Genomic DNA, 26,317 nt, shown 5'->3' with positions numbered 1-26,317 from the left:
AAAATAGCGAGATTATTGGTATTGATTTATTATTGCCACGTGCATCAAGATACTGTGAAAAATCATGTTATATGTGCCATCCGGGCAAATAATAATAGGTAGTTCAAAATGGAAAATAAACAGAGAACAAAATGTAATGTTACTTTATAAAGTCAGAGCCAGAAAAGGTCAATTATTATGTTGGCAAACAATGCATCACATTATGATTAAAGCTAATTTTTAAACAAGCTCCGATCAATTAAATGATTTTCCCCATGATTATCAAACCAAACAGAATCTTGCAAGGCCTCTACTCCAAATTTCCTAAGCCAGTTTGGCACAATAATTTGGCACAGCCCAAGCTGTGCTTGCAGCTAACTAAGGATTCCACAAAGAACAGAAATGCAAGAGCAACTCAAAGCAGAAATCTCCCACAGGGTTACCCACCATTTACAACAGCACTTTGTGTCTATTTTTGTACGCTGACCTTTAGCATTATGTTTTCTAATTTCAGATGGTGGGCATTTGGAATGAAATGACTACTAGATCTTAATCACTATATCTGGAAAAGACAATTTAACCACCTTGAACTTTAATAATGTAAAATACAGTTCCAGGAAAAACCACAAACCAGCTTCAAAAAATTAAGGCCATTCAATCATTCATTCCCTTAATAGCCTATCCCTTTCCACATTATCTGCATCCTCTGCTTCTCCAAACAATCCATTCAATAAACATAATAGCCCAGAAGTAAAATAATTAAAATCCCAATTTGTTCTCTAATCTCTGTTTAAACATGGTGATAATCTCAATCAGATCAGAATCTGGTTCATTTCGATTTCTGAATAAGTGAATACAGACTCTGGCACTTCATCTCTCCAACCAATCCAAGACCCTTTGACAAGATGTCAGCCAAGTTAACTTACCTTGAACCATTACCAGATACACCAGATAAAGTCTTACCCACACCCTTACTAAACAAGAATAGAGATTTAACATAATTCCCTTTCTTGAGGCCACGCTGTTACCTGTACTGAGCTGCTAAAGCCTCAAATTTAATATTATGCCTGCAGTTCAAAGCCATTCTTTCCCTATTTGCCACGTAACAGAAACAGCTGCTGTTCATTAATTTGCCTGCCCAAACCATTCAGAGCTCCGTGATTTTGATTTACTGTGTCCATTGTCTGAAATTCTCTCCACCTTACCTCATCTCCAATACTTGAACCTCATCCACAAACCTCAAGATGCCAAGAAGATGTAATAATTTGATTACAATCATAATATAGACCACCACTATGAAAGAAGCTTTACATTTATAGTAGGAAGAAATTATTATTTTTGAATGATCCTGTTGCCTGCAGAAGAGATTAGCACTGGGGCTGCAATGTGTAAAAAGAGTAGTATAGGTGCACAACCTTTTATCCGAAATTCCAAATAACGAAAAGCTCCGAATAGCGGACATTTTTTCGGTCCTTGAAGACGTTCACCGAGGGTGGCCCGCAGAGGTGACAGCGGAACCTCCGGTCGGTCCTCGAAGAAAGGGGAACTAAATCCCCATTCATAAAAGAGAAGGTGAGGGTATATTGCGCGGGAGGGTTAATAATTGACAATCTGCTGCTGCCTGCCCGCTGAGTTAAAAAGTTCCCACGGTAGACTACCGATACACAGTGTATCGTGAGTCTTGCGTGGCAACTTTTTAACTCAGCGGGCAGGCAGCAGCAGATTGTCGCTCCCTTCAGTTTCACCCCACCTACACCCCTCTGCTTCCCGGCCATGTGTGTGACCCCATCCCTCCCCTCTCCAGCTCCCCGCCCATTGCACCGGCGTGGGGGCTTTGCACTGTCTTCACGTCGGCGATGCCAGCAGGTCAGTGCCAGTCACCGGAGACGTCAGGACCAACGGGACACAGACCCCCAGGCCCACTGCAAGCACGGAGATCCCCGCAGACCCACAGCCAGCAGCAGCCCAGCCCCGTTTCAACTCCAGAGGAAAACTGCAAACTGGTCAGGACCACCAGAAGCCGCTCCCCGATGGGCCGCTACGGCGACAAGTGGCAGTTCTCCCACAGCCCGAGCTGCGCCCCCTCATCGGGACACCGACCCCCAGGCCCACTGCAAGCACGGAGATCCCAGATCAGCAACTCCAGCCCAGCCCCGCTCCAACTCCAGAGGAACACGCTCCCCGTAGGGGCAGAAGCTGATGGTGTGCAAGGTACATCTTGTTCTTGGGGTTGCGCAGCTCGGGCTGTGGGCGAACTGCCACTTGTCGCCGTAGCGGCCCATCGGGGAGCGGATTCCTCTGGAGTTGGAGGGGAGGGAGGTATTGTGCTGTTTGATCGCCCCCTGCTATCCCAGGGACAGGGAGACACAGCGGCTTTTGAGAATGGTGGGCAATCACTTCCAAAGTTCTGCCCACACAGTCAGTACACCTCTCCTACACTTGTCTCCCACACTAAGATAATCTCGCAGAGAATGATCCCAGCCTAACCCTCCCTATTCTCTCCTATTCTGCATGAAAAAACTACATTGAAGACTCAAACTCGCGATCAAGTAACTGCTGGGATCGAGGCGCAAACTCGCAACCTTGCAGATATGAGCCGAGCACTCTACCACTGAGCCAGCCGTTAAAATCTACGCTAAAAATCTTCCATTCCGAAAGCCGAAAAATTCGGAATTACGAAAAGTGTCTGGTCCCAAAGCTTTCGGATAAAAGGTTGTGCACCTGGTACAGGCAGATACTTCTCTTTATAACTATATAAGAGCATTCAAGACTACAGTAAAACTCTGATAATCTGTCAAAGATTGTTCTGAATTCCCAATGGTTCAGCATCTGTTATCTGGGATCCAATTAGCAGTCTTCCTTTAAACTCCATTTTCCTTGATCCCATTAAAATATACAGGTTCTGTATACCGTATTCCATTTAACGTCAATTGGCTCACTGGAAAATGTATTGTATTATCGTGCATTATCAAAAAGTGAATTAAAAGTGTGTTGGGATTTTACTAAGAATAACATTCTGTAGTCTGGAAAATCTGCCCATCCAGTACCATTAAAATTGTTAGGTGCTGTCTTATTGGAGTTTTACTGTAATTTGCATAGGTGGTCATGTCACACATGCTTCTAATTCAAATCCTTTATTAGTGAACTTTACCTTGCATTTATCTCCCAATGTTATCTCGACTCAACTCATTTTTAAAGTGAGAGTGTCTGCCACAATCGAATTTCAGTATTTGAGTCTTCAGCACCTGAACTGTATTTCAGGAAAGGGTCATTGTCGATAGGAACAAGGAGAGGGAACAAGAGAAAATTGGAAAAGAGTGTGGGAAAATAACGTGAATCGTACTTCTTTGCAACAATCTGATTTTTGTTATAGGCGAATGATAGCCAAATTAAGGCTAGTTGATATTAGTGTGTTATTGCACATGTTTTTTTTTAAATTGTATATTTGTAAGCATTCCAATGTTAAAGGAAGAAAATAATTTGTGACATCTTATGGGCCTGTCCCACTTAGGCTACTTTTTAGGCGACTGCAGGAGACTATGCAGTCGCCGCATGGTAACCACATGTTGGCGGGTGGTTGCCGGGGAGTCGCCTTCATGGTCCTGAGGAGTTCCCGCATTCTGGGAACTAGTTGCAGCCTAATTATGGCCGATGTGAATTTTTCAACATGTTGAAAAATTAGCAGCGACTAGAATGAAGCCGCCATGGAGAGCAGCGAGAATTCTCAAGCCGCAGGTGGATCGCCAGGAGTTCCTAGTGGGTTGCCAGGAGGTCGAAGGTTCTCGTAGGTTGGAGCCAGTGCTGACAGGTGAAATTTCATTGGCTCATTGGGGGAAAAAAAGGTAAGCAGCAGTTTTCAGAACCAAGGATAACCGAACGGTAATGTTAAATGTCACAGCCATGTATCTCTGGCTTCTTAAAAGTTGTCTCCACTCCTACCCCCCCCCCCCCCCCCTTTTAAAGGACTTACTGTCCACTGTGCTTTAGCCATCTTTTTTACTGCGCCAACCTTCCTGTTCATCGCGGTGTGTGTCTATGTCACCTTGGCTTTGCACCATGTGAATTTTTTAGAGAGCGCTCCCCCCGCTTGCCCTGTCACCCGCCTGCATTGTGTGTGCGTGTGTTCTAATTCATATCACTTTTGTTCCTTGATGATCGCCATTCCAGTTCGTGGTTTTTCAGGCGACTGCCGGCAACTTGAGTCCCCGGCAGACCGCTGAAAAATCGCCTAAGTGGGAAGCCCCATTAGGCTTAAAGCTTAAAGATGGATGCTCCAGGAAGCAGAGAATTTCCTGGAATTAACAAAACAAAAAATTGAAATGAACAAATGTGAATAATCAAACTCAGCTCCACAATTTAATATTGTTAGCTGAGCACTTTTACCATTTGTCCAGAAGCGTGTTACTATTTAAAGAACTGGAATATGAACAAATCGTAACATAATCTTCTCAAGGTGAAAATGATTATATTCATATAGAGTAAAAACTATGACGGCCAAACATTGGCGTTCAATAATCTGAGGTGGCATAGGACCCAATCCAAAGAAGTGCCAAATTTCTTCATAGCTGGACCTCAAGGAAAAAAGGCAGCTAACAAAGGTGTCACAAAAGTCAAATTAAATTATTGATTGAAACTCTGTAGCACTTCATCAAAATGTATTTTACTCCAAGCAGTTTCACTTGTCAGTGAAAGATTTCAAACACATTGTCTTAGATATGTATCATAGTCCACAAAACAAATTCAATATTTTTATTTAAGAAGGAACTGCAGATGCTGGAAAATCGAAGCTGCACAAAAATGCTGGAGAAACTCAGCGGGTGCAGCAGCATCTATGGAGTGAAGGAAATAGGCAACGTTTCGGCTCGAAACGTTGCCTATTTCCTTCGCTCCATAGATGCTGCTGCACCCGCTGAGTTTCTCCAGAATTTTTGTGTACCTTCAATATTTTTTTTGCCTTACTACTGACAATAAAGACCACCACTGTCCTCAAGTTTATATCACAACTTTCTAATCATCTACAAGAGAGAGGCACTTTGTTTTGCAGTTCACCATTAAACATTGCTATGAAGCATTGCTATGTTCTCTGCATATACATCATGCTAAGTTCCTGCAGCACCATCTGTCACAAAAGGCTAGAAAACTGGTGCAGTAGAATCTCATTGCTCCACTTTATAGTTGTTTGAGAAAAGTCAAATGGACAAATTATGAAAGTGTTGTCAACCCGTTATTTTCGTTGTTTTTAAACAAAATAGCTATCAAATAAATAACAAACGAGAAAGTGAAATTGCTCTGGCTCTGTTTGGTTCTGTTTTCAGTTCAATGAACTGCTATTTGTTCCCCATGTGTAAGTGAAAATAAGAATGACATTACATGGCCTAGAGCAAGACTTTGGCGAGTTCTTGTATTTTCCTGGTCCTTTGACCTATATTCAAACAATGCCAATTAATTCCAATTATATAAAATAGGAGAGAAAATATAGTACTCAATGGAATAAACAATTCCAATACCAATTCAAATCCTATTACTGCAATATTTAAAGATAAAATAATTTGCCAAATTTGAATAAATCAGTACATACGATGAAACAATAGTTTACTTGCTCAGGCGAGAACAGTTAGAAATACTGGGACTGATTCAGCAACCATTATAAAGCTACTTCCTGCTACTTAGGGTAAAGCTTCAAAATGGAATGAAAATTAAAAAGAATTTCAGATGACGAACAGGCTGAAATAAAAACAGAAAATGCTGGAAATCCCAGCAGGTCAGGCAGCATCTGTGGAAAAAAGAATAGTCAATGTTCCAGATCAGCAATCTCTTGTCACAAGTTGGGAAAGGGAGATGCAAGTTAGTTTTCAGTAGGAGAAAAGGTGGAGCAGATATATGTACAACAAAGTGAATGTACTCCACAGATCAGTTAGCATCTGTGCAGACAAAAGGTGTATACACTGGCATTTAGAAGCATAAGAGGGGATCTTATTGAACCATATAAGGTTATTGAGGGATTGGACAAGCTAGAGGCAGGAAACATGTTCCCGATGTTGGGGGAGTCCAGAACCAGGGGCCACAGTTTAAGAATAAGGGGTGGACCATTTAGAAACATAGAAAATAGGTGTAGGAGGAGGCCATTCATTGCGATCATGGCTGATCGTCCCCTATCAATAACCCGTGCCTGCCTTCTCTCCATATCCCTTGACTCCACTAGCCCCTAGAGCTCTATCTAACTCTCTCTTAAATCCATCCAGTGATTTTGCCTCCACTGCCCTCTGTGGCAGGGAATTCCACAAATTCACAACTCTCTGGGTGAAAAAGTTTTCTCACCTCAGTCTTAAATGGCCTCCCCTTGATTCTAAGGCTGTGACCCCTGGTTCTGGACATTGGGAACATTTTTCCTGCATCTAGCTTGTCCAGTCCTTTTATAATTTTATATGTTTCTATAAGATAACCCCTCATCCTTCTAAACTCCAGTGAATACAAGCCTAGTCTTTTCAATCTTTCCTCATATGACAGTCCCGCCATCCCAAGGATCAATCTCATGAACTGCACTGCACTGCCTCAATCACAAGGATGTCCTTCCTCAAATTAGGAGACCTGCAATACTCCAGATGTGGTCTTACCAGAGCCCTGTACAACTGCAGAAGAACCGCTTTACTGCTATATTGCAATCCTCTTGTTTTGAAGGCCAACATTCCATTAGCTTTCTTCACTTTCATTCCACTTCACTTTCTTCATTTAGAACGGAGATGAGGAATGAGATGCAAATTTGTGGAATTCTCTGCTTCAGAAGGCAGTGGAGGCCAATTCTCTGGAAGCTTTCAAGAGAGAGTTAGATAGAGCTTTTAAAGATAGCGGAGTCAAGGGATATGGGAAGAAGGCAGGAACGGGATATTGATTGTGGATGATCAGCCATGATCACAGTGAATGGCCGTGCTGGCTCGAAGCGCCAAATGGCCTACTCCTGCACCCATTGTCTATTGTCAGCATTTTAGATTGAAATCTCTAAATCAGGACTGCAGTGAGAAGATGAAAGATTTATAGCACGGGGATATGTGTGTGTGTAGGCTGGTAGCTGAGGGGACAATAAGCTGATAGAATCCAATTGGGGGAGGGGATGGGAAAGATAAACAACTACAGAAGAAAATAAGGTGGACAGGTGAGTGTGTTTGGGAGAATGCCAGGGCTATGGGTTATGTGAGATTGGAAAATTCAATGTTCATACCATTCGGCAAGTGGAATGTGAGATGTTGTTCTTCCAATTTACATTTAGCTTCTCAGTAACAATGGTGAGGGCCGAGGATAGGCAGCATGGTGTCGGAGTGGGAAAGAGAGTTAACATAACATGTGATCGATGGCTCAAGATGGCCACTGCTGAAGGAGTCCAGGCACTTTGCAAAAGAGTCACTCAGTCTACACTTGGTTTCACCAATGTAGAAGTGGCAACATCGCAACTACGTATGTAATTCACCATGAAGAAGTGATGGGATGGGTGTTGCATCTACTACAATAACTGGGATAAATGCCAGATGATAAGCAGCGGTGGTTGGGGAGGGATGAGCTTACCAGGGGGTCATGAAGTGAAAAGCAGAAAGTGGGAGAAAGGGCAAGTGTAAACAATGGTGGGATTATGTTTGATAACCCCATCACTTCCAACCTGGTCTACTGCGTTCAGTGCTTATAATGCGGCTTTCCAACATTGGAGAAACCAAGTATAGACTAAGCAACCACATTGTAGAGCGCTGTCTGCAGGGTGGGAGATTGCAACCTTCACGTGGTCCGCCCTCTTTCAACCTGGCGTGCACAATCAAATAAGATCAAACAGAACAAGTTGCCCTACAACTTTAGGCTGTGCACGCCATACGCAAGAAGAAGAAGCACTGTCTGCCACAGCCATCTTGAGCTTTTAACTCTCCATCCCACTCCCATACCAATCAGTCTGTCCTCAGCCTTCTCCATTGCTACAAAGAGGCTAAATGCAAATTGGAAGAACAACATCCACTTGGGTAGCTTGCAGCCCAATGGAATGAATATTGAATTTACCAATTTGAAGTAACCCGCACCAGTCTTCTGCTCCCTAACACACTCACTTGTCCACCTTTTCTTGTTCACCTATCACATTCCCTCCCTCCACTGGATTTCATCTGTCCAACACCCCTCTGTCTAATTTCACCAATCATCCAACAATCTCCCACACACCACTCCATCTAGTATATTAGCAATCGTTCTCCTTCCTCCTCAGACCCGAGGCAGGGTCTTGGCCTAAAAATTGATTTATATCCTTAGCCTCGAGAGATGCTGCTTAACCCACTGCATTCTTCCAGGATCTCATTTTTAGTCCAGATTCCAACATCTGCATTCTATTTCATCTTCATACTTATGGTTTTCATATTACTTCTTTTTAATTGTAACATGGAAAAATTTGAGTTTGTCTGCTTGAAGTGTGACTGACAGAATATGTGGAATTAATATTTTATATATACCAGAAATCCAGGTCAGTGTTGATTAGCATAAAGTTGTACACTAGTTAATTCTACACAAATTTACAAAGACAAGAACATGACTTGACATAAAACATATTGGCCCAGTTTTTATTACAGATAGAAAGTTACTCACCATGGACCTCAATTAAAGCAATGCAAAATGTTTTAGCAGACTCCAGAGCATAGATTTCCTCAAATACAATGTCACTTTGAATTTGGAACTATTTATAGGATATGTGTTGCATCTTGTACTGGGAGAGGCAGGAGGCAGGTGTATCAGTCAACCATATTGAACATTTATCATCGACAGCAATGCAGCAGGTAAAAGGTGAGGATTATAATTCATACTATTAGCATTTGCAGAAATCCAAAGATTGGAAATTCGTATAGGATTAAGTGAGAAACTGAAATACCACAAGCTTTGAAAAATTCAGTCAACCAACTTTTAAAATCGTTTGAGAGATCGAGTCATCACTTCAGCAGTAGGTTTTTTTTTTAAAGACTAGTAAGTTGCTTAGCAGCATTTGGATTTAGTAAGTCACTAAAAGCTCCATAATTCATAATTGAGTAAAGCTTAACATTTTTCTTTTTTTTTAAATAGTGAAACGGTGCAGCTGATGGAAGAGATGGGTATCACTGACAGCATTTGCTGGATTCCAGCTTTAACTGCACAGATGTTGCTCTCAATGAAAACTGTAGGCAAACATTTTCCAGTGTTACTCCACAAATTACAGGCCAGTATCTTTTTTTCCCCCAACTTACTTTAGCGATTGCTTCCTTTCAAACCCACAAAACCAAATGTATTTGTTTATAGAGTGTTCAATTAAGAAGTTGGAATGATTCAGCTCCAGTAAATGTGAGCAGCAGAGATCGATTAAGCCCGCCTTGAAGCATTCAACACATAGGAAGTGTCTGCTCCACATAAAATGGTTGTAATATTTGAAGTATGAATCAACTGACACTCCAAAGGTAGTATTCTGAGTTTAACAATTTATTGCTTAAGTATTAGGCACTTATATTATAAACAAAATGGAATGGAGATGTATTCCTTAGAAAAATACATGAAACTACATTCTCCTGCAAAATGCATTCAAATAATACAGCTGAAGTTATATCATTGGATCTCAATATCCATTAAACTGGCAATATAATTTGCCAAAGTTATAATGAAATTAAGAATGATATAAGTTAATGCTAAAATTAAGTTTTGATTGGCAGGTATTTCAAAACTCATCATACGAGTGATTTAAATCATGCAACTCTGTCTTGTGACACACAGTAGTTTCCATATTAATCTATATATATTTTACTGATCTTCAGATGCAGGAAATAATCACTTTACAATACAACAAAATCCCACATTACCATAATTAGGTATAGCTTTATTAAAAGAAACAAGCTTCAAAACTGAAATTATGTGTTACACTGCCATTCAGTGGTAAAACTAAATACTACAGCACCAATGCAATACAACACATCAATGCCAGTAACTGAAGATAGACATAAAATGCTGGGGTAAATCAGCGGGACAGGCAGCATCTCTGGAGAGAAGGAATGGGTGACTTTTCGGGTCGAGACCCTTCTTCAGACTGCACCTGAAACATCACCTATTTCTTTTCTCTAGACATGCTGCCTGTCCTGCTGAGTTACTCCAGCATTTTGTGTCCATCTTCGATGTAAACCAGCACCTGAAGTTCCTTCCTACACAATGCAAATAACCACTCCCATTTAGCTACTCTTGTATCTAAAGAAACACGGGCATAATCTCTTTTTTGTTATAGCTTCTCTCCAATTCTATCCAGTGTGGTTTCTTACTTGCAAAGCAATCCATTTAGTTTCCATACACTTTAGATGACTTACCTTTGCACTCCTGCACGATGATGTGTGCTTCATCTGGCAAACAGGAGACCTTCAAATTAACAAAACGTGCTAGTATTTCCAATCCTTTATCATTGCTCAGGCCACTTTGCACCAAAATGAGGAATTTATTCCCTGCAAAACATTTGAGTTTAATGAGTGTTTATCTGTAGGATTTAATAATGTAATTCGTAAGACTAATTAGAATCAAGATTCAATAACGACCAGGATGATTTGAGATTTTCAGAGATAAACAGGAACCTGCCTTTCCTATGTCAGTCAAATGGTAATTCTCTGCTTGATTCTCATTTCATCAGGCGGGAAAGGTACCTAATGCTCAGCCAGATTTGATCTTCGAATGGACTCTAGTCCTCAACAGAAAATCTTACAGAAAAATAGAAATAATAAATCAATTCCCCAAATACGCCCATGGTAGCAGAAGATTGTAACTCTAATTTCACATTCCTGCAGGTTAATTGCATCTTTTATTTGCCAATTATAAATTAACTTGAAATTCCTGCACAAATTATCCACCTGCTTATTTCATTTGTACCTGTTGTGGGACCCGGCATAAACATCTGTGTCTTCTGGTCCTATACTCTCCCACTAGTGGAAACACCTCTGCACATCCACTTTATCTAAGCTTTTCATTATTCAGTGAATTTCAATGAAATTCCTCCCTCATCCTTCTAAACTCCAGCAAGTACAGTGCCAAAGCCGTCAAGCGTTAACCCAATCATCCCCGGGATAATTCTCGTAAACCTTCTCTGGACCCTCTCCAATGCCAGCATATCCCTCCTCAGATATGCGGGCCAACACTATTCGCAATACAGCAAACGTGGTCAGATCAGTACCCTATAAAGCCTCAACATTACATCCCTGCTTTTATTTTCTAGTCCTTTTGAAATGAATGCTAAAATATAAAAGCAGACATGTAATGCTGAGGCATTTTAAGGTACTGGCCAGACTGCTTTTGGAGTACTTATTTCTCTCTCATGATCATAATTCTGTGCTGCATTACCTCCTAGTGGTTTGGTGCCACATACTGAATATCTGAATATGGTATCTCAAATGGAGTTTGATCACTAATAAATTCTAAATTGTTAGTCTTAATGGCTCCGAACATATTGCTAAAATACATGACACTAACAGTATTTATAAATTTGAGGGCAACTCATTTTGGTAAAATTTAAAATCCAGACTTTATTAAGATGCACGTTTTATTTGGTACAATAAAATGTCGCTAAATGCTGGAGTAGCACAACAGGTGAAGCAGCATGCCTGGAAAACATGGATAGATGTTTTGGGTTGGGACCCTTCTTCAGACTGATGGCAGAAGTGGGGTGGGGGAAAGGTACCTAATGGCAGCAGCGAAAGGCAGCCACCAAACCTCGGAGCGGCAGCGGCAGCAGCGATCGGGAGCTCGCAGGTCCCAGGTTGGTGACCTGTTCTCCGGTGCTCCCACGATAACAGCTGCGTCCTCTGGACTGGAGGGCCGCAGCTTCGGCGGGTTCGACCACCCCGGGCCGCGAGGTTGAACCGGCCCGTTCGCGGAGCTTGGATTCAGCCGCGGGACTGACATTACTTACCATCACCCGGCGGGGTCACAACATCCGAAGCCTGGATCGCCTCGGCGCAGAGGGAGAATAAGAAGGGAAGAGACAAAGACTTAAGACTTTTGCCTTCCATCACAGTGGGGAGTATTCAACTCACTGTGGTGGATGTTAATTTGTGTTTTTTGTGTGTTTTTGTCATTTTTTACTATATGTAGGACTGCAAGGCAACGAAATTTCGTTCAGACCGCAAGGTCTGAATGACAATAAAGGCTACTTTGACTTTTTTGACTTTTGAAGGGAGAAGCTAGACCAATGGAGGTCTTCAGATTTTCTCCCCTTAAGTAGTTTAAACAAATAATAAATTACAGCACTGAAAATTCTTAGAAATGTTGAGTCTCATTGATCAGGATTTAACTGCTGGAGACTTCTAAAAAATATTTTTAGTTACTGTCTTTTACTCTCTCTGAATCCAACCTTCCATTCCTTTTTTGGACACAAATAGCTGGTGTATTAGCTGGTGTAATAGCGGGTCATACAGCATCTCTGGAGATAAAGTGACGTTTCGGGTCTGAGTTACTCAGCTATTCCAGCTTTTTGTGTCTATCTTCGGTTTAAAGCAGCATCTGCAATTCCCTCTTGCACATTCCTTTTTTGGATGATTTCAGATTGAAATTCACCACCAATACATATTTTCTTGAACATCCCTGTGCAATTCACATTTAAAAAAAAAAGACTAGACACTAGAAATCATGAACTTAGAAACATAAACCGATGGAAACCATCAGCAGGTCAGGCAGCATCCAGGGAATGAAAATAAGAAAATTGTCACTTCAGGTCAATTACCCTTCATCAGAACTGCGAGATAGATAAAAGCAAGCTCAATGCAAGTTGTAGAGTAGGTGGGGAGGGCAGTGGAGAATGATTAGAATCTGCTCTCATCCTCACTCCTTCTGGACAGAGCAAAGTCAGAGTTCCGCTTTTTCCCCTTCCACTCCACCAGCCTCTACAACACATGGACCGTTCTTTGCCATTTCTACCTAGATTCCCCCACCAGGGCAGCACGGTGCCACAGCAGTAGAGTTGCTGCCTCACAGCGCCAGTGACCCATGTTCGATCCTGACTACGGGAACTAACTTTGTGGAGTTTGTACATTCTCCCTGCGAGCATGTGGGTTTTCTCCGGGTGCTCCGATTTCCGCCCACATTCCAAAGACGTGCAAGTTGGTAGGTTAAATGGCTTCTGTAAACTGCTCCAAGTGTGTGAAATAGAACTAGTGTACTGGTGATCGCTATTCGGCACGGATTTGATGGGCTGAAGGGCCTGTTTCCACGTTATATCTCCAAACTAAACTAACAATATGTGTACGAAGGAACTGCAGATGCTGGTTTAAACCGAAGATAGACACAAAAAGCTGGATTAACTCAGCGGGTCAGGCAGCATCTCTGGAGAAAACGAATAGGTGAGACTCTACTTCAGACGAAGAGTCAGGGTAAAGGTAAATAGAGATTTAGATGGTGATATAAAGAGATATAGAACAAATTATTAAACGATATGCAAAAAAAAGTAACGATGATAAAGGGAACAGGCCATTGTTAGCTGTAGCATGGGTGAAAAGAAGTTAGAGACAATGAGACTCAACAAGACGGCTTTGAAGCTGGTACAACAACTTGGAAGGATGGAGAGAGAGAGGTTGCAAGGGCTACGTGAAGTTAGAGAAATCAATAATCTGACGGTGGGTTGTAAGATTCCCAAGCGAAATATGAGGTGCTGTTCCTCCAAACTAAACATATCATCCCCTCAGCATTCCTGGCGCACTGTTTCCATTACGCCTGCCTAGTTCACTCTTCTATCCCCATCAACTGTTAATCAACCACACTGAAGCAAAGCCAAGATGGCACACCAATGCCTCAACTTCCTGAGGAGACCAAATAAATCCGGCATGTCTTCAGTGACTCTTACAAGCTTCTACAGATGCGCCATAAAAGGATATTCTGTTTGGTTGGATTACAGCTTGGGTTGGGAATAACTCTTCCCAATCCCGCAATAAATTGCAGAGGGTTGTAGATGTAGCCCAGTCCATCAAACACATCAGATTTCCCATCAACGACACCATCGGCATTTCACTCACGCTCCCTCGGAAAAGCAGCCAACATAATGACAGACGTCCCAAACTGATCATTCCTTCTTCTCTCTACTCCCATCTGGCAGAAGCTTTAAATAATACAGCACCAGATTCACGTGGTTTACTCTTTTGTGGTGATCCATGTATTGCAGACCAGTGAAGTGGAAGGAACTGCACCTATAATCCCTTAATCATAATTTCAACATTTTCTTTGTTTAAACATTATCTTTAATAGTTGGAAGTTTGGTGTGGCCAAGTCAGAAGAAAAAGTGAAACATTGATTTTTTTTGATTTTTTTTCTTAAAGGTTCCAGTTTGGAAATGCTGGAAATTATAGGATACAAAAACAATTATGTCAGGATAATCAATTAATTAATTGATTGATTGATTAATTAAATGATAATTCAGTTACCTGTTCCTTCGCTCCATAGATGCTGCCTCACCCGCTGAGTTTCTCCAGCATTTTTGTCTACCTACGTTAGGAGTAAAATCTCATTACCTGCTACTGCTTCAGATATGGTCTTATCTCTGCTGGTGATCAGAACACGACATTGAACATCAAAACACTTTAGTACCCAGTTGTCCCAAACATCATCAAGGATCAAAAGTGACCTGAATTAGAATAGAAATGGAAAACTTTAGGGCACGTAAAGTGATTCATAGCCAATTCATTTCTTGAAGATATGTCAATTATTAATTACAATATGAAAAGAGTTTTAACTAATGTACATTGACGTCTAGCTTCTGTAGTAGAAACAAAGAACTGCAGATGCTGGTTTACAAAAAAAGAGACAAAGTGCTAGAGTGACTCACGGAGCCAGGCAGCATCCCTGGAGGTGACACTTCGGGTCATGACCCTTCTTCAGACTGACCCATCGGACGAAAGAAGGGTCCCCACCCAAAACATCACCCATCCATGTGCTCGAGGGATGCTGCCTGACTTGCTGAGTTACTCCAGCATGTTGCACCTTGGTTTATATTTAATATCAGTATGAAACTGTTCTACATATTGAAATAGGCTAAGGCTACCCAATGCCCCCCCCAAAAATCACATGCAACAAAAATTCAATATACTAAACCAAGAAAAGGCCTCCCAACCAAACCACAGAGACATGTTTACTTTTCATATGGTAATTTTCTAGGTCAGAGTATTAAGCTCCAATTATGAGTTAGCGGTTGTATGTATGACGACCCAAAGTCAAAACGTTCATTCACAAATCAGCTTGCCCACTTTCATCTCATGGGTTTTTATTCGACCCGAAACGTCACCGATTCCTTCTCTCCAGAGATGCTGCCTGTTCCGCTGAGCTACTCCAGCATTTTGTGTCTATCTCCCATTAAAATAAGGTGAGCTAAGCAACTACTGCATCAAACTCTTCTCCAATCTGATTGTGACAACCTGATATCTGTTTGCACAAGGCATGTGAACATTATTCTAAACAGTGAGAATTTCATGTACAAAACAATTTAATCAGATTATCTGAATTAAATAAACACAAATTAAGATTACATTATGCCACCTGCATCGTTACTTTCACCGTGATAATCTTTCCCTTCAGTTTCTTGCACAATCTTCTTGAGTCAAACGTATAAAGTTATTTTGAACAAAATACATCAGATTTGAACATGTTTTCACACTGAGAATAAAAACTTTTACTTTGATTACCGAGGATATTTACGTGCCATGAAGAAACGGAGTCGGTCCCTGGCTTCTTCAATGTTTAGAGGTGGATTTAGGTAAGTCTGGGATCCTTGATTAAATCGACTGCAAAGATTCTGTAGTATAACCAGAATACCAGCGCGATCTTGCTTTCCAACTGCTACCCAGTGTACTCCTCCGGGAAAACATTCTGTCAAAATACAATCCAGAACGAATGAATCAAACAGAGACACAGACACTACAGATGATGTCAGACCGGATGCAGGGTCTTGACCTGAAAAGTCAACCAAACCTTTGTAAAAGTAAATAATACTTGAGCAGACTATGGAACAAACTTCTCATCCCAGCAAATGATAGCTCCAGACTACAAACATCCAACATTCAAGGCAGCTTCTGTCACATTTACTGACATTCAGAACTTGGAAGACCACATTGAGATAAAGATAGAGCCAAAGTCCAAATTACCCACAGTAGTAACTCAAAATGTTTAGAAGATACCGCAGTCATTGTTTCAGATAGCTGAAATATACACTACACAATGCAGCTTTCTGTACCCTGATAATCTCACTGGGTTAACAGGACAGTGAGTAGACAAAACCACAAGTGAACATTTTGTGCTAATTTCATTCAGATGCCAGGAGGGGTGAGAGCAGGTGAGGAGAATCAGGTGTTTAAGGTGCAAAAATGCAGCCTCCTGAATGTTCATATCAGGCGCCATCAAATTTGAGAAACTTGTATCTTAAAAGTGACTTAAAAGTGTAAAACATGATAAAAGCAGAGATAGAAATTTCCCTGGGGTAACTGCCAAGGTGATATTTTTTGTATTATATACCAGAACCTTATATACTTGTCAGAATCCATTAATCTGTATATTTTTCATCCCTGTACAATAAACTGATAATAAAATTATTTATAAAATTATGAATATGTTTTGGTAGTTATAAACCTGAAGGACACAGCTTTAGAGTCAAACAAAGGAACAGATACACCTGTGGGCACCATGTACCACATAAACAAATGTCTACAAGTAGTGAGCAGATCTTTTTTTGCAGTGGCCTGCTGATACAACTGCATCCTCCCTGTGTCTTTAGCCTCTGGCTCAATCACTTCACCACCTGCTATATCTCTTTCTCAATTAACAAAAAATTGTGGAAGAAACATAGAGTTAATCGAGCAGAGATATCTAGACACCAGAATCGGCATTTCAATCGTCTTCTTTACTTCATTGATTCCTTCACATAAATGAACAGAAACCCCCCTTGAGTGTTCTCTGGTTCATTAGTGTCAAGAGATGGGGAGCAATGAATAACCTTTAACATTAAAATACATACCGTAATATAAATCAAGGTAATTTCCACATACCTGGCATTAACACAACCATATAAACAGTCTGCTGTTTTAATATACTGGAATATTCAAGAAATAAAATCCCTTTGGATTAATTAAACAGCATGTATATAAATTTGGCTTGTTATTACCACATGCATATGTAAACTTGAAAAACTTACAACTCTATCAACTACCTGCTTGACAACATGGTTAAAGGAGATGAATTGAGTTACTTTAATCAAAAAAAGAACTGGTTATTTGCCTATACAGCAATAACCTTCTAAATATAATTCAGAGAACATTTTGAATACTTCTTATCCAGTCCTTAAGAGGTTCATAGTATTAGAACAATGAACACCTTTTAATTTGAGATCTTCCATTGTCAAAAGTATGAAATATGTAAATGAGGCTTCCATGCAGTCCCTCATTTTCGTGGTCTAAAGACTTTGAGTGACAAATTAAAATTGTCATTATCGTGCATCAGCTTGTACAGAACAAATTTGTGTATTAGTGTCAATACATTAAAATCAATCTTGTACCAATGAACCAATGTCAAAGCAAAGAATTGAACTTCCATTTCTAAGCTCTTTACTACTTGTGCGGGTAGAAAGAACTGCATTTTCAACCACTCAATAATAGTGTCCTCCATAATGTTTGGGACAAAGACCCATCATTTATTCACCTCTGTACTCCACAATTTGAGATTTTTAATAGAAAAAAAATACATGTGGTTAAAGTGCACGTTGCCAGATTTTAATAAAGGCCATTTTTATAAATTTTTGTTTCACCATGCAGAAATTACAGCAGTGTTTATACATAGTCCCCCCCATTTCAGGGCACCATGATGTTTGGGACACCAGCAATGTCATGGAAATGAAAGTAGTCATGTTTAGTATTTTTTTGCATACCCTTTGCATGCAATGACTGCTTGAAGTCTGCGATTCATGGACATCACCAGTTGCTGAGTGCCTTCTCTGGTGATGCTCTGCCAGGCCTTTAATGCAGCCATCTTTTGCTTATGCTTCTTTTGGGGGCTAGTCCCCTTCAGTTTTCTCTTCAGCATATAAAAGGCATGCCTAATTGGGTTCGGATCGGGTGATTGACTGGGCCACTCAAGAATTTACCATATTTTAGTTTTGAAAAAACTCCTTTGTTGCTTTAGCAGTATGTTTGGGATCATTGTCTTGCTGTAGAATGAACTGCTGGCCAATGAGTTTTGAGGCATTTGTTTGAATTTGAGCAGATAGGATGTGTCTATACGTTTCAGAATTCATTATGCTACTACCAACAGCAGTTGTATCATCAATGAAGATAAGTGAGCCAGTACCTTCAGCAGCCATAAATGCCCTCGCCATAACACCCCCACCAACGTGTTTCACAGATGAGGTGGTATGCTTTGGATCTTGGGCAGTTCCTTCTCTCCTCCATACTTTGCTCTTGCCATCATTCTGATCCAAGTTAATCTTCGTCTCATCTGTCCACGAGACCTTTTTCCAGAAATGTGGTTGTTCTTTTAAGTACTTCTTGGCAAACTGTAACCTGCCATCCTATTTTTGCGGCTAAACAGTGGTTTGCATCTTGCAGTGTAGCCTCTGTATTTCTGTTCATGAAGTCTTCTGCAGACAGTGATCATTGACAAATCCACACCTGAAGAGTGTTTCTGATCTGTCGGACAGGTGTTTGGAGATTTTTCTATATTATAGAGAATTCTTCTGTCATCAACTGTGGAGGTCTTCCTTGGCCTGCCAGTCCCTTTGCAATTAGTAAGCTCACCAGTGCACTCTTTCATCTTAATGATGTTCCAAACAGTTGATTTTGGTACGCCTAAAGTTTGGCTGATGTCTCTAACAGTTTTATTCTTGTTTCTCAGTATCATAATGGTTTCTTTGACTTTCATTGGCACAACTTTAGTCCTCATTTTGATAAACAGCAATAAAAGTTTCCAAAGGTGATGGAAAGACTGGAGGAGAGACTAGGTGCTGAGAGCTCTCTTATACCTGCATTAAGGAGGTGATTAAACATGCCTGAGCAATTACAAACGTCTATGAAGCCATGTGTCCCAATCGTGCCCTGAAATGGGGGAACTATGTATAAACACAGCTGTAATTTCTGCATGGTGAGCCAAAATGTATAAAAATTGCCTTTAATAAAATGTGACAATGTGCACTTTAACCACATGTTATTTTTTCTATTACAAATCTCAAATTGTGGAGTACAGAGGCAAATAAATAAATGATGGGTGTTTGTCCCAAACATTATGGAGGGCACTGCATGTGTTCGGCCAATACACAAGGACACAATGATCTAAGATTTGATGCATACATAACGTAAAGGAGACTCACAAAGGATGCTCACAATTTTGAATGTAAGATTAACCAACAGAAGAGAGTGGAAAACAAAGAGTATGAAAGTTCTCAGCAACAATGATACTGACCAGATATAACTCTGTGATTGCGTAAAGCTTCAGCTGCTAAAACTGACTTGCCACAACCTGCCATGCCACATAAGGTGATCCAGCCAGGCTCCGTTTCCAAGTTAAACAATTCACTTCTGATAGTTTGCAGAAGCTCTGGACGGTCAACAAACACAACAGGACGCTGGGGTACACCACCTTCACAAAGTACTGTTTGAACTGTGGGAAAAGAAAAGTACAAGACAATTAAACATTTTGCACAAAATACTAATGAACAAAAATTAGCTGTTCAATTCAATTCAATCCATTGTTTTCACTTTTAGCATTGGATAGAGTATGCAAAATTAACCTCATAGTTATGTGGATAGTTCAGATTCATAACACAAATCTGGTTAGTTCATAAATTACTTGAACAAGAGAAATAGAAAATCAGGATGGTTACTTCTAAACCCAATATAAAAAGTATTATGCTGAAAGTTCTAAAATAAAATTTCAAAAGCTTTATATGGGATTGTGTAACAAATCATTTCCGAGAGGGATACTGATTCAAGGTACAATTTATTAAAGGTTAACTGACAGCGAAGAAAAGGTGAATGAAAAATAAATGCAAGTGAAACCTTAAAGTAGCAAAGTGACACTGTCATTATTTATCATGATGTTCAATGTACATATTGTTTCTTAAAAAGACACCAACAATATAAGCAGAGAGTGCCCACAGCCAAAAAAAGGCTAAGATTACCCAATATTGACAGATAAAACACTTTCACGTCAGAATATTTTCCTTCATTACATTTATATTTCCAAGACTCCTCGGAGGCAATGGTTTCTGAGGCATGCAGACAAGTAATGTACTGGGTTCAATCCTCGGTGTATAGAGAATTAAATAATTTCTACCATTCTAACTGTGGGAGCACTGCAGTTGTACTTTTCTCTAAATCCTCTCAGCCTTTAGGCAGAAATGGAAAAGCTTTGCAGTTACTACAGATTCAAAAGCATGACTCCCACTGAAGATCACCCGAGGACAGATCAGTTCACTGATTCTAACATTGTCGCTGATAATCACGGTTTCTACATGGAAGCCTGCACATGAAACAAAGCACAGAAGAGCTGGCTGTGTCAACAGATTAAGTCATAACTGCATAGAGCAATGGAATGGGCCAGTCAGCCCTTCATGCCCATGTAGACCAGCGTGTGTACCCAACTATATTAATCCTGTCTTCCAGTAATTGGCACTTTGCATTCTATGCCTGGGCATGTGCTCATCTTCAATGCTGTCAGCATTCTGCTTCTCCCAAGTACTACCAAGTATTACAAGTGCTCACACCGTCTGGGTGAAAAAGGTTCCGCTCCAATCTTCTCCAAATTTCTTAGCCCTTATCCAAAATCCATGTGCACTAGTTTTATCCAGCTCTGATTTGGGGAATGGTTTCCTGCTGTGAACCTATCTACACCCCTGAGTTTTGTGTACCTCAATCTAGTCCCCTCTCAACTCCTTCACTCTACGGGAAAAGGGCCCAGCCTCTCCTCATAATTGAAATGCTGCATCCCAGGAAACATCCTGGTGAACCCCCTCTGCACCCTATCCAGCGTCATCACATCTTTTCTCTGGTGTAGTGACTAGAGCTACACATAGTATTCCAACTGAAGTCTCAGGAAGGTTTTATAACATTGGAGCATAACCTCCCTACCCTTGTAAGCAATGCCCAGACATACGAAGACCAGCGTTCCATATGCTACATACTATGCTGTCATCTTCAAGGATCTTTGGACATACACCAAAGAACCCCCCAATTCTCAATATTCCTTACAATCCCTCCATTATGCTTTTTTCTTGCCTTATTAGTGCTCCTAAAAAACTATCACCTCATATTTATCCCAATTAAACTGCATTATGTAATCTACTCTTCACACTAATGCTACCGATCCTAGTTTCATCTGCGAACTTACTGAATATGCCTCCTACATCCACATACAAATTATTCATGGTTATTAGACATAAAAGTAACCCTCTATTTTCAATGATTTTGTAACATATTCCATCTTTAAGATACTAGTTAAAAGTACACCATTCTTAGCCACCTGGAATGACCAAAGATAAAGAAATGTCAAAACAAGGCAAAAAAGGGCCCCTTAACAGTCAATTCTGTAAGTGTTGCACAAGACAATGGAATTAACCAAAAAATGAGAGGCCCCGACATATCAGACATACTCCACCCAAGTACAATGAAGGAATCTCGAGGATAATAAGTAATACAGATAGACTGTGAACCATGTTCGTTTCAGCACTTAATGCAAATCCAAGACTAAAGCAACACACTGCAGATTTCTGCTTCCACTACCCAGCAAGAAAAAGATTTTCAACAACTTTCTAATCCACCTACATATCACTTAAAATCTATGGATACTAACCGATTGGTATTTTCCATGATGCAAGGTTAGCACCCTAATGTAATAAAACTACTTGTTGCAGGTCCAAATTTAAAAGTAATACAATGCCCCAATTACATTTCACATTTTTCCTTTCTTTTACATGCAGTTTCTCGACTTGTTTTTCCTTTTGTCTCTGACTCAAAATCCATTGCTCATTATTTCCTGTTTTCTTGCGACTAACTGTCTCTTAATGTAAATAAAAAGACCAGTCAAAGAAATTATGTTTGAATAGCCTAACAAAATGTGGACTAATGTGTAAAGTGACCACTGGTCAAATGTTATTTAATTTTCTCCGTAATTGATGTCCACCTACCAACCCGGCAGGGTGTCATTTTCATGGAGTGCAGAAAATGAAATTAAGTATTAAGCAATGCTGGAACAAAACCCACAATGACTGCAACACTGCAACTATATCCTCCAAGGGATGCCACTTTAGTGATTACTTCAGATCTATTTAGCAACTGCAATCATTAGCAAATGCACTGAGAATTACATAGCCACCCTTCAACGTAGCACTGAATATTAATCATCCTCCAAATAAATTGTGTTACCTCACCCCCTTGAAAGGATTGAGAAACTACAAGGTGGTTTCCAGAGATAATTTTGTGGCGTAGCGAAGCAAACACAATTTTTTGATGTAACAGCACCACAATAAAAGAATAATACAGGCAACCCCCACGTTGCAACTCCTCAGGTAACGGAAATTTAACCGTACAAAATTCACCGTCCACTACTCATCATTTGAGATATGGCATATAATTCACTCTCACCCCCCCACCCCCACTCCTTGTGACGTAGGGGTCACCTGTGTACATAACTATTAAAGACACAAACTTTTACAAAAAACATGCTAACCATAAGGAGTCAAACCGTCTATGGAACTTTTAATTGAGGTTGATATGATTGGAAGGCCATCTTGAAGAAGAACAGCAAGTTCCTTATAACCTTCATTCAGCAATGCATTGTAGAAAGATATGACAGCATAATTATCCTTCTGAAGTATCAGGTCAATAAGTAAAGCAGCCCGTTCTTTCCGTGTGGCCTAAAAGAAAAAAGTGAAAATCATAACTAAGAATTGATACTCCATCAAAACATTTTCCATGGTCAAAGAGAAGCTTTAATTTACATCTCAGTATTAGTGCAACATTGATAGGACACATATTTATTGCCCACACAGAGTCACCTGAGATGGTGGTGGGAACTGTACTTCAACTTTAGTCCATGTGGGCAATCTGCTCCTGCAAGTTGTTAGCTAAAGTATTCCAGGATCTTGACTATGCATCTATCATAGAATAATGATAGATGCCCGAGCTGAGGTAGCAGAAACCCGAAGGTGATCGTATTCCATAGAAACAGAAATGCATAAGAGCAGTAGTCCTGCTCTCCAATTCAACACAAACATAGCAGATCAACCATGTGACTGCCATGTTCTCACCTGCTCTGCATATCCCTTCTTTCTTTTTGGTATCATGAAGTATATCTGTGTTCTTGAAGTTATTCAATGATTTGGTCTCCACAGCCTTCTGTGGTACAGTATTTCACAGGTTTATGAAATTTCTCCTGAACTGGATTCTAAATGGCACACCCGATTCCTGCAGCTATGGTCCCTAATTCTGGACTTTCCGACCATTGGGAACATCTTCCCTGTAGCAGGTCTTTCCAGTTCTATTAGAATTTTATAGCTTTCTATGAGATCCTTCTCGTTCTTCTAAACTGCAGTGCAATAATCAAACTTTGGACACACCAGTGGGCTAATCCTTCAACGACTTTTCTTTTAACTCCTCTCACTTTCTTCAAATTAAAGGTATAGCCATGGGCAGTCACAAGGGCCCCGTCCTTATTCTATTTGTACAGTGGCACAAAGCCCCAACTCTTTCTCCGCTACATCAACAACTGCATCTGAGCTGCCTCCTGCACCCATGAGGAACTCATTGATTTCATTATTTTTACCACTAACTTCCAACCTGCCCTCAAATTTACTTGACCTATGTCTGACCCCTCTCTCGGTCTCTCTGTCTCCATCATAGAATTGAATTGAAAATTTTTATTAGCCAAGTATGTACACATACAAGGAATTTTCCTTGGTGCTTTGCTCGCAAGTAACAACACGATATACAGTAGACAATTAAAAATCAAACATTCTAACTTAAACATAGAAACATAGAAACTAGGTGCAGGAGTAGGCCATTCGGCCCTTCGAGCCTGCACCGCCATTCAATATGATCATGGCTGATCATCCAACTCAGTATCCTGTACCTGCCTTCTCTCCATACCCCCTGATCCCTTTAGCCACAAGGGCCACATCCAACTCCCTCTTAAATATGGCCAATGAACTGGCCTCAACTACCGTCTGTGGCAGAGAGTTCCAGAGATTCACCACTCTCTGTGTGAAAAATATTTTTCTCATTTCGGTCCGAAAGGATTTCCCCTTTATTCTTAAACTGTGACCCCTTGTCCTGGACTTCCCCAACATCAGGAACAATCTTCCTGCATCTAGCCTGTCCAACCCCTTAAGAATTTTGTAAGTTTCTATAGGGGGGTTGCACGTAAAGTCACTGGGTCATAGGGCTTGATGCAAGGAGCCGCTCAATCCATCTGGAGGACATCCGTCACTTCCGGTATATGTTATTAATGCAAGAAACGCGTACTTTCCTACCTGTTAAAAACCGCCAAAATGTTGAATTTTTGCGCTGAAAAAAATAGTGGGAGTCGGGGTAAGTGTGAGAGACATGTACCAAAATTCCAAAAGTGAAGCGAAATGAAGGTATAGAGAAGCGAGAACTGAAGGGACTACAGCAGCTAAAGTGCTTGGTAAACATTGGCCGTGCAGATATCGGAGTTGAAAATATTGGGAATTATCGCGTTTGCTCACTGCATTTCATCAACAGTAAGGCATTATTTGTGTTTTTTCTTGATTCCTTTGGTATCTAAAAATTCTCAGAAGTGATAAATCTGGCTGTAAATTTTTCTTCAAATGTGTTTTCATTTTGTATGTAAAAACCCACTTGGGAACCATGGGCGATTTAAAAAAATTATAGCCAGGTTTATCACTTCTGAAACTTTTTAGATGCCAAAGGAATCAAGAAAAATCACAAATAATGCCTTAGTTGATGAAATGCAGTGAGCAAACGGCCAATGTTCGCTAAGCACTCTGTCTGTTGTTGTCCCTTCAGCTCTCGTTTCTATCTACCGTCATTTCTCCTCACTTTTGGAATTCTAAAGTATGCTAAATGTCTCTCATGCTTATCCCGATTTCCATAATTATTTACAGCGCAAAAATTGACAATTTCAGCGGGTGTTAACGGGCCCGCTACGTTGGAAACAATGGTAAGTGCCTACCTGCAGTTCATCGCGTGTACTCCATTTGGAATAGCGTAGCAACAGTACGGGTCATGGGTCGTGACCCGACTGCCGTGAAACCTCCCTATAAGATCCCCCCTCAATCTTCTAAATTCTAGCGAGTACAAGCCGAGTCTATCCAGTCTTTCTTCATATGAAAGTCCTGACATCCCAGGAATCAGTCTGGTGAACCTTCTCTGTACTCCCTCTATGGCACGAATGTCTTTCCTCAGATTTGGAGACCAAAACTGTACACAGTACTCCAGGTGTGGTCTCACCAATACCCTGTACAACTGCAGTAGAACATCCCTGCTCCTATACTCAAATCAAATGTGAAGAATGAAATAAAATACCAGAGCATTTTTGTCTTTTCATCTCTAGCCTTTGCCCAACCATCTGCTATGAACCCCCCCCCCCCCCACTTCCTCCCCCCTTTGCTGTATTCACCGATCACTTGCCAGGCTTTGCCCCACCCCCATTTCACTCCAGCTTTCTCACCCCTGCTAAAATCAGTTTGAAGAGGCTTCCCGAACCAATACTTCACCAACCCGTGTTTTCCAGAGATGCTGCCTGACCCACTGAGTTACTCCAGCACTCTGCGTCTTTTCATGGCGAACACATCGCGCCCATTGTTGAATACATCAGCGTACAGGCAATCACCTGAACTTTAACGTTCTGTTCATCTTCAAGATTCAGAACCTCTTCACTTATTAGGTGGTCCATAATGTACGAGGTCTTGATATCTTGCTCAAGTGCAGAGCGATTTCTCAACAAACAACTTCGGGTCCGTTCCTCCATGCTTGCTGTCTGGAACAGATTTAATGAAATCATGAATATTAAACTAGAAAAGCTGAAATCTTCAATATTAAAATGAAACTTGGCAAATGTAATAATGTGTTATCTGCGAACAAGATTGAACTATTTAATTAGTATTTTTCATGCTTCACGTTTGAAGATTATTTCCTGAAAACGATGACACAATCATTAAGAGTCAGAAATATTCTTGGATTTTATTTTTTTATTTTTACATTTAAAATTGAACTGTAACAAACTTTAGCACCTTCTAACCTTTGTTTGAATGTGATTGCCAACTGTCATAAAAAATGTAACTTTATATAGGATGGAGAACACACAGCATAGGAAAAAACCCTTCAGCCTG

General features: G+C 40.6%; 1 protein-coding gene across 4 annotated transcripts in view; it reads right to left on the bottom strand.

Annotated features, from left to right (window-relative positions):
- The window catches only part of apaf1 (apoptotic peptidase activating factor 1), a 188,013-nt gene that overhangs the window by 156,023 nt on the left and 5,673 nt on the right, over positions 1-26,317 (bottom strand). For 2 of the 4 annotated variants that reach the window (XM_033039685.1, XM_033039683.1), the window contains exons 2-7: positions 25,819-25,965; positions 22,675-22,861; positions 19,411-19,608; positions 15,654-15,837; positions 14,487-14,599; positions 10,314-10,445 (exon numbers count right to left, since the gene is read on the bottom strand). In XM_033039685.1, the coding sequence (XP_032895576.1) occupies positions 10,314-10,445; positions 14,487-14,599; positions 15,654-15,837; positions 19,411-19,608; positions 22,675-22,861; positions 25,819-25,956 (952 nt within the window). In that variant the 5' untranslated portion in view covers positions 25,957-25,965. Of the gene's footprint in view, positions 1-10,313; positions 10,446-14,486; positions 14,600-15,653; positions 15,838-19,410; positions 19,609-22,674; positions 22,862-25,818; positions 25,977-26,317 lie in introns of all 4 variants that reach the window. The other 2 variants (XM_033039684.1, XM_033039682.1) reach the window with 1 other exon arrangement.

Source organism: Amblyraja radiata, chromosome 21 (genome assembly GCF_010909765.2).
Source record: "Amblyraja radiata isolate CabotCenter1 chromosome 21, sAmbRad1.1.pri, whole genome shotgun sequence".
NCBI classification, from domain to species: Eukaryota; Metazoa; Chordata; class Chondrichthyes; order Rajiformes; family Rajidae; genus Amblyraja; species Amblyraja radiata.
The sequence above is the reverse complement of the archived record's forward strand: the minus strand, read 5'-3'. Positions and strand labels throughout refer to the sequence as shown.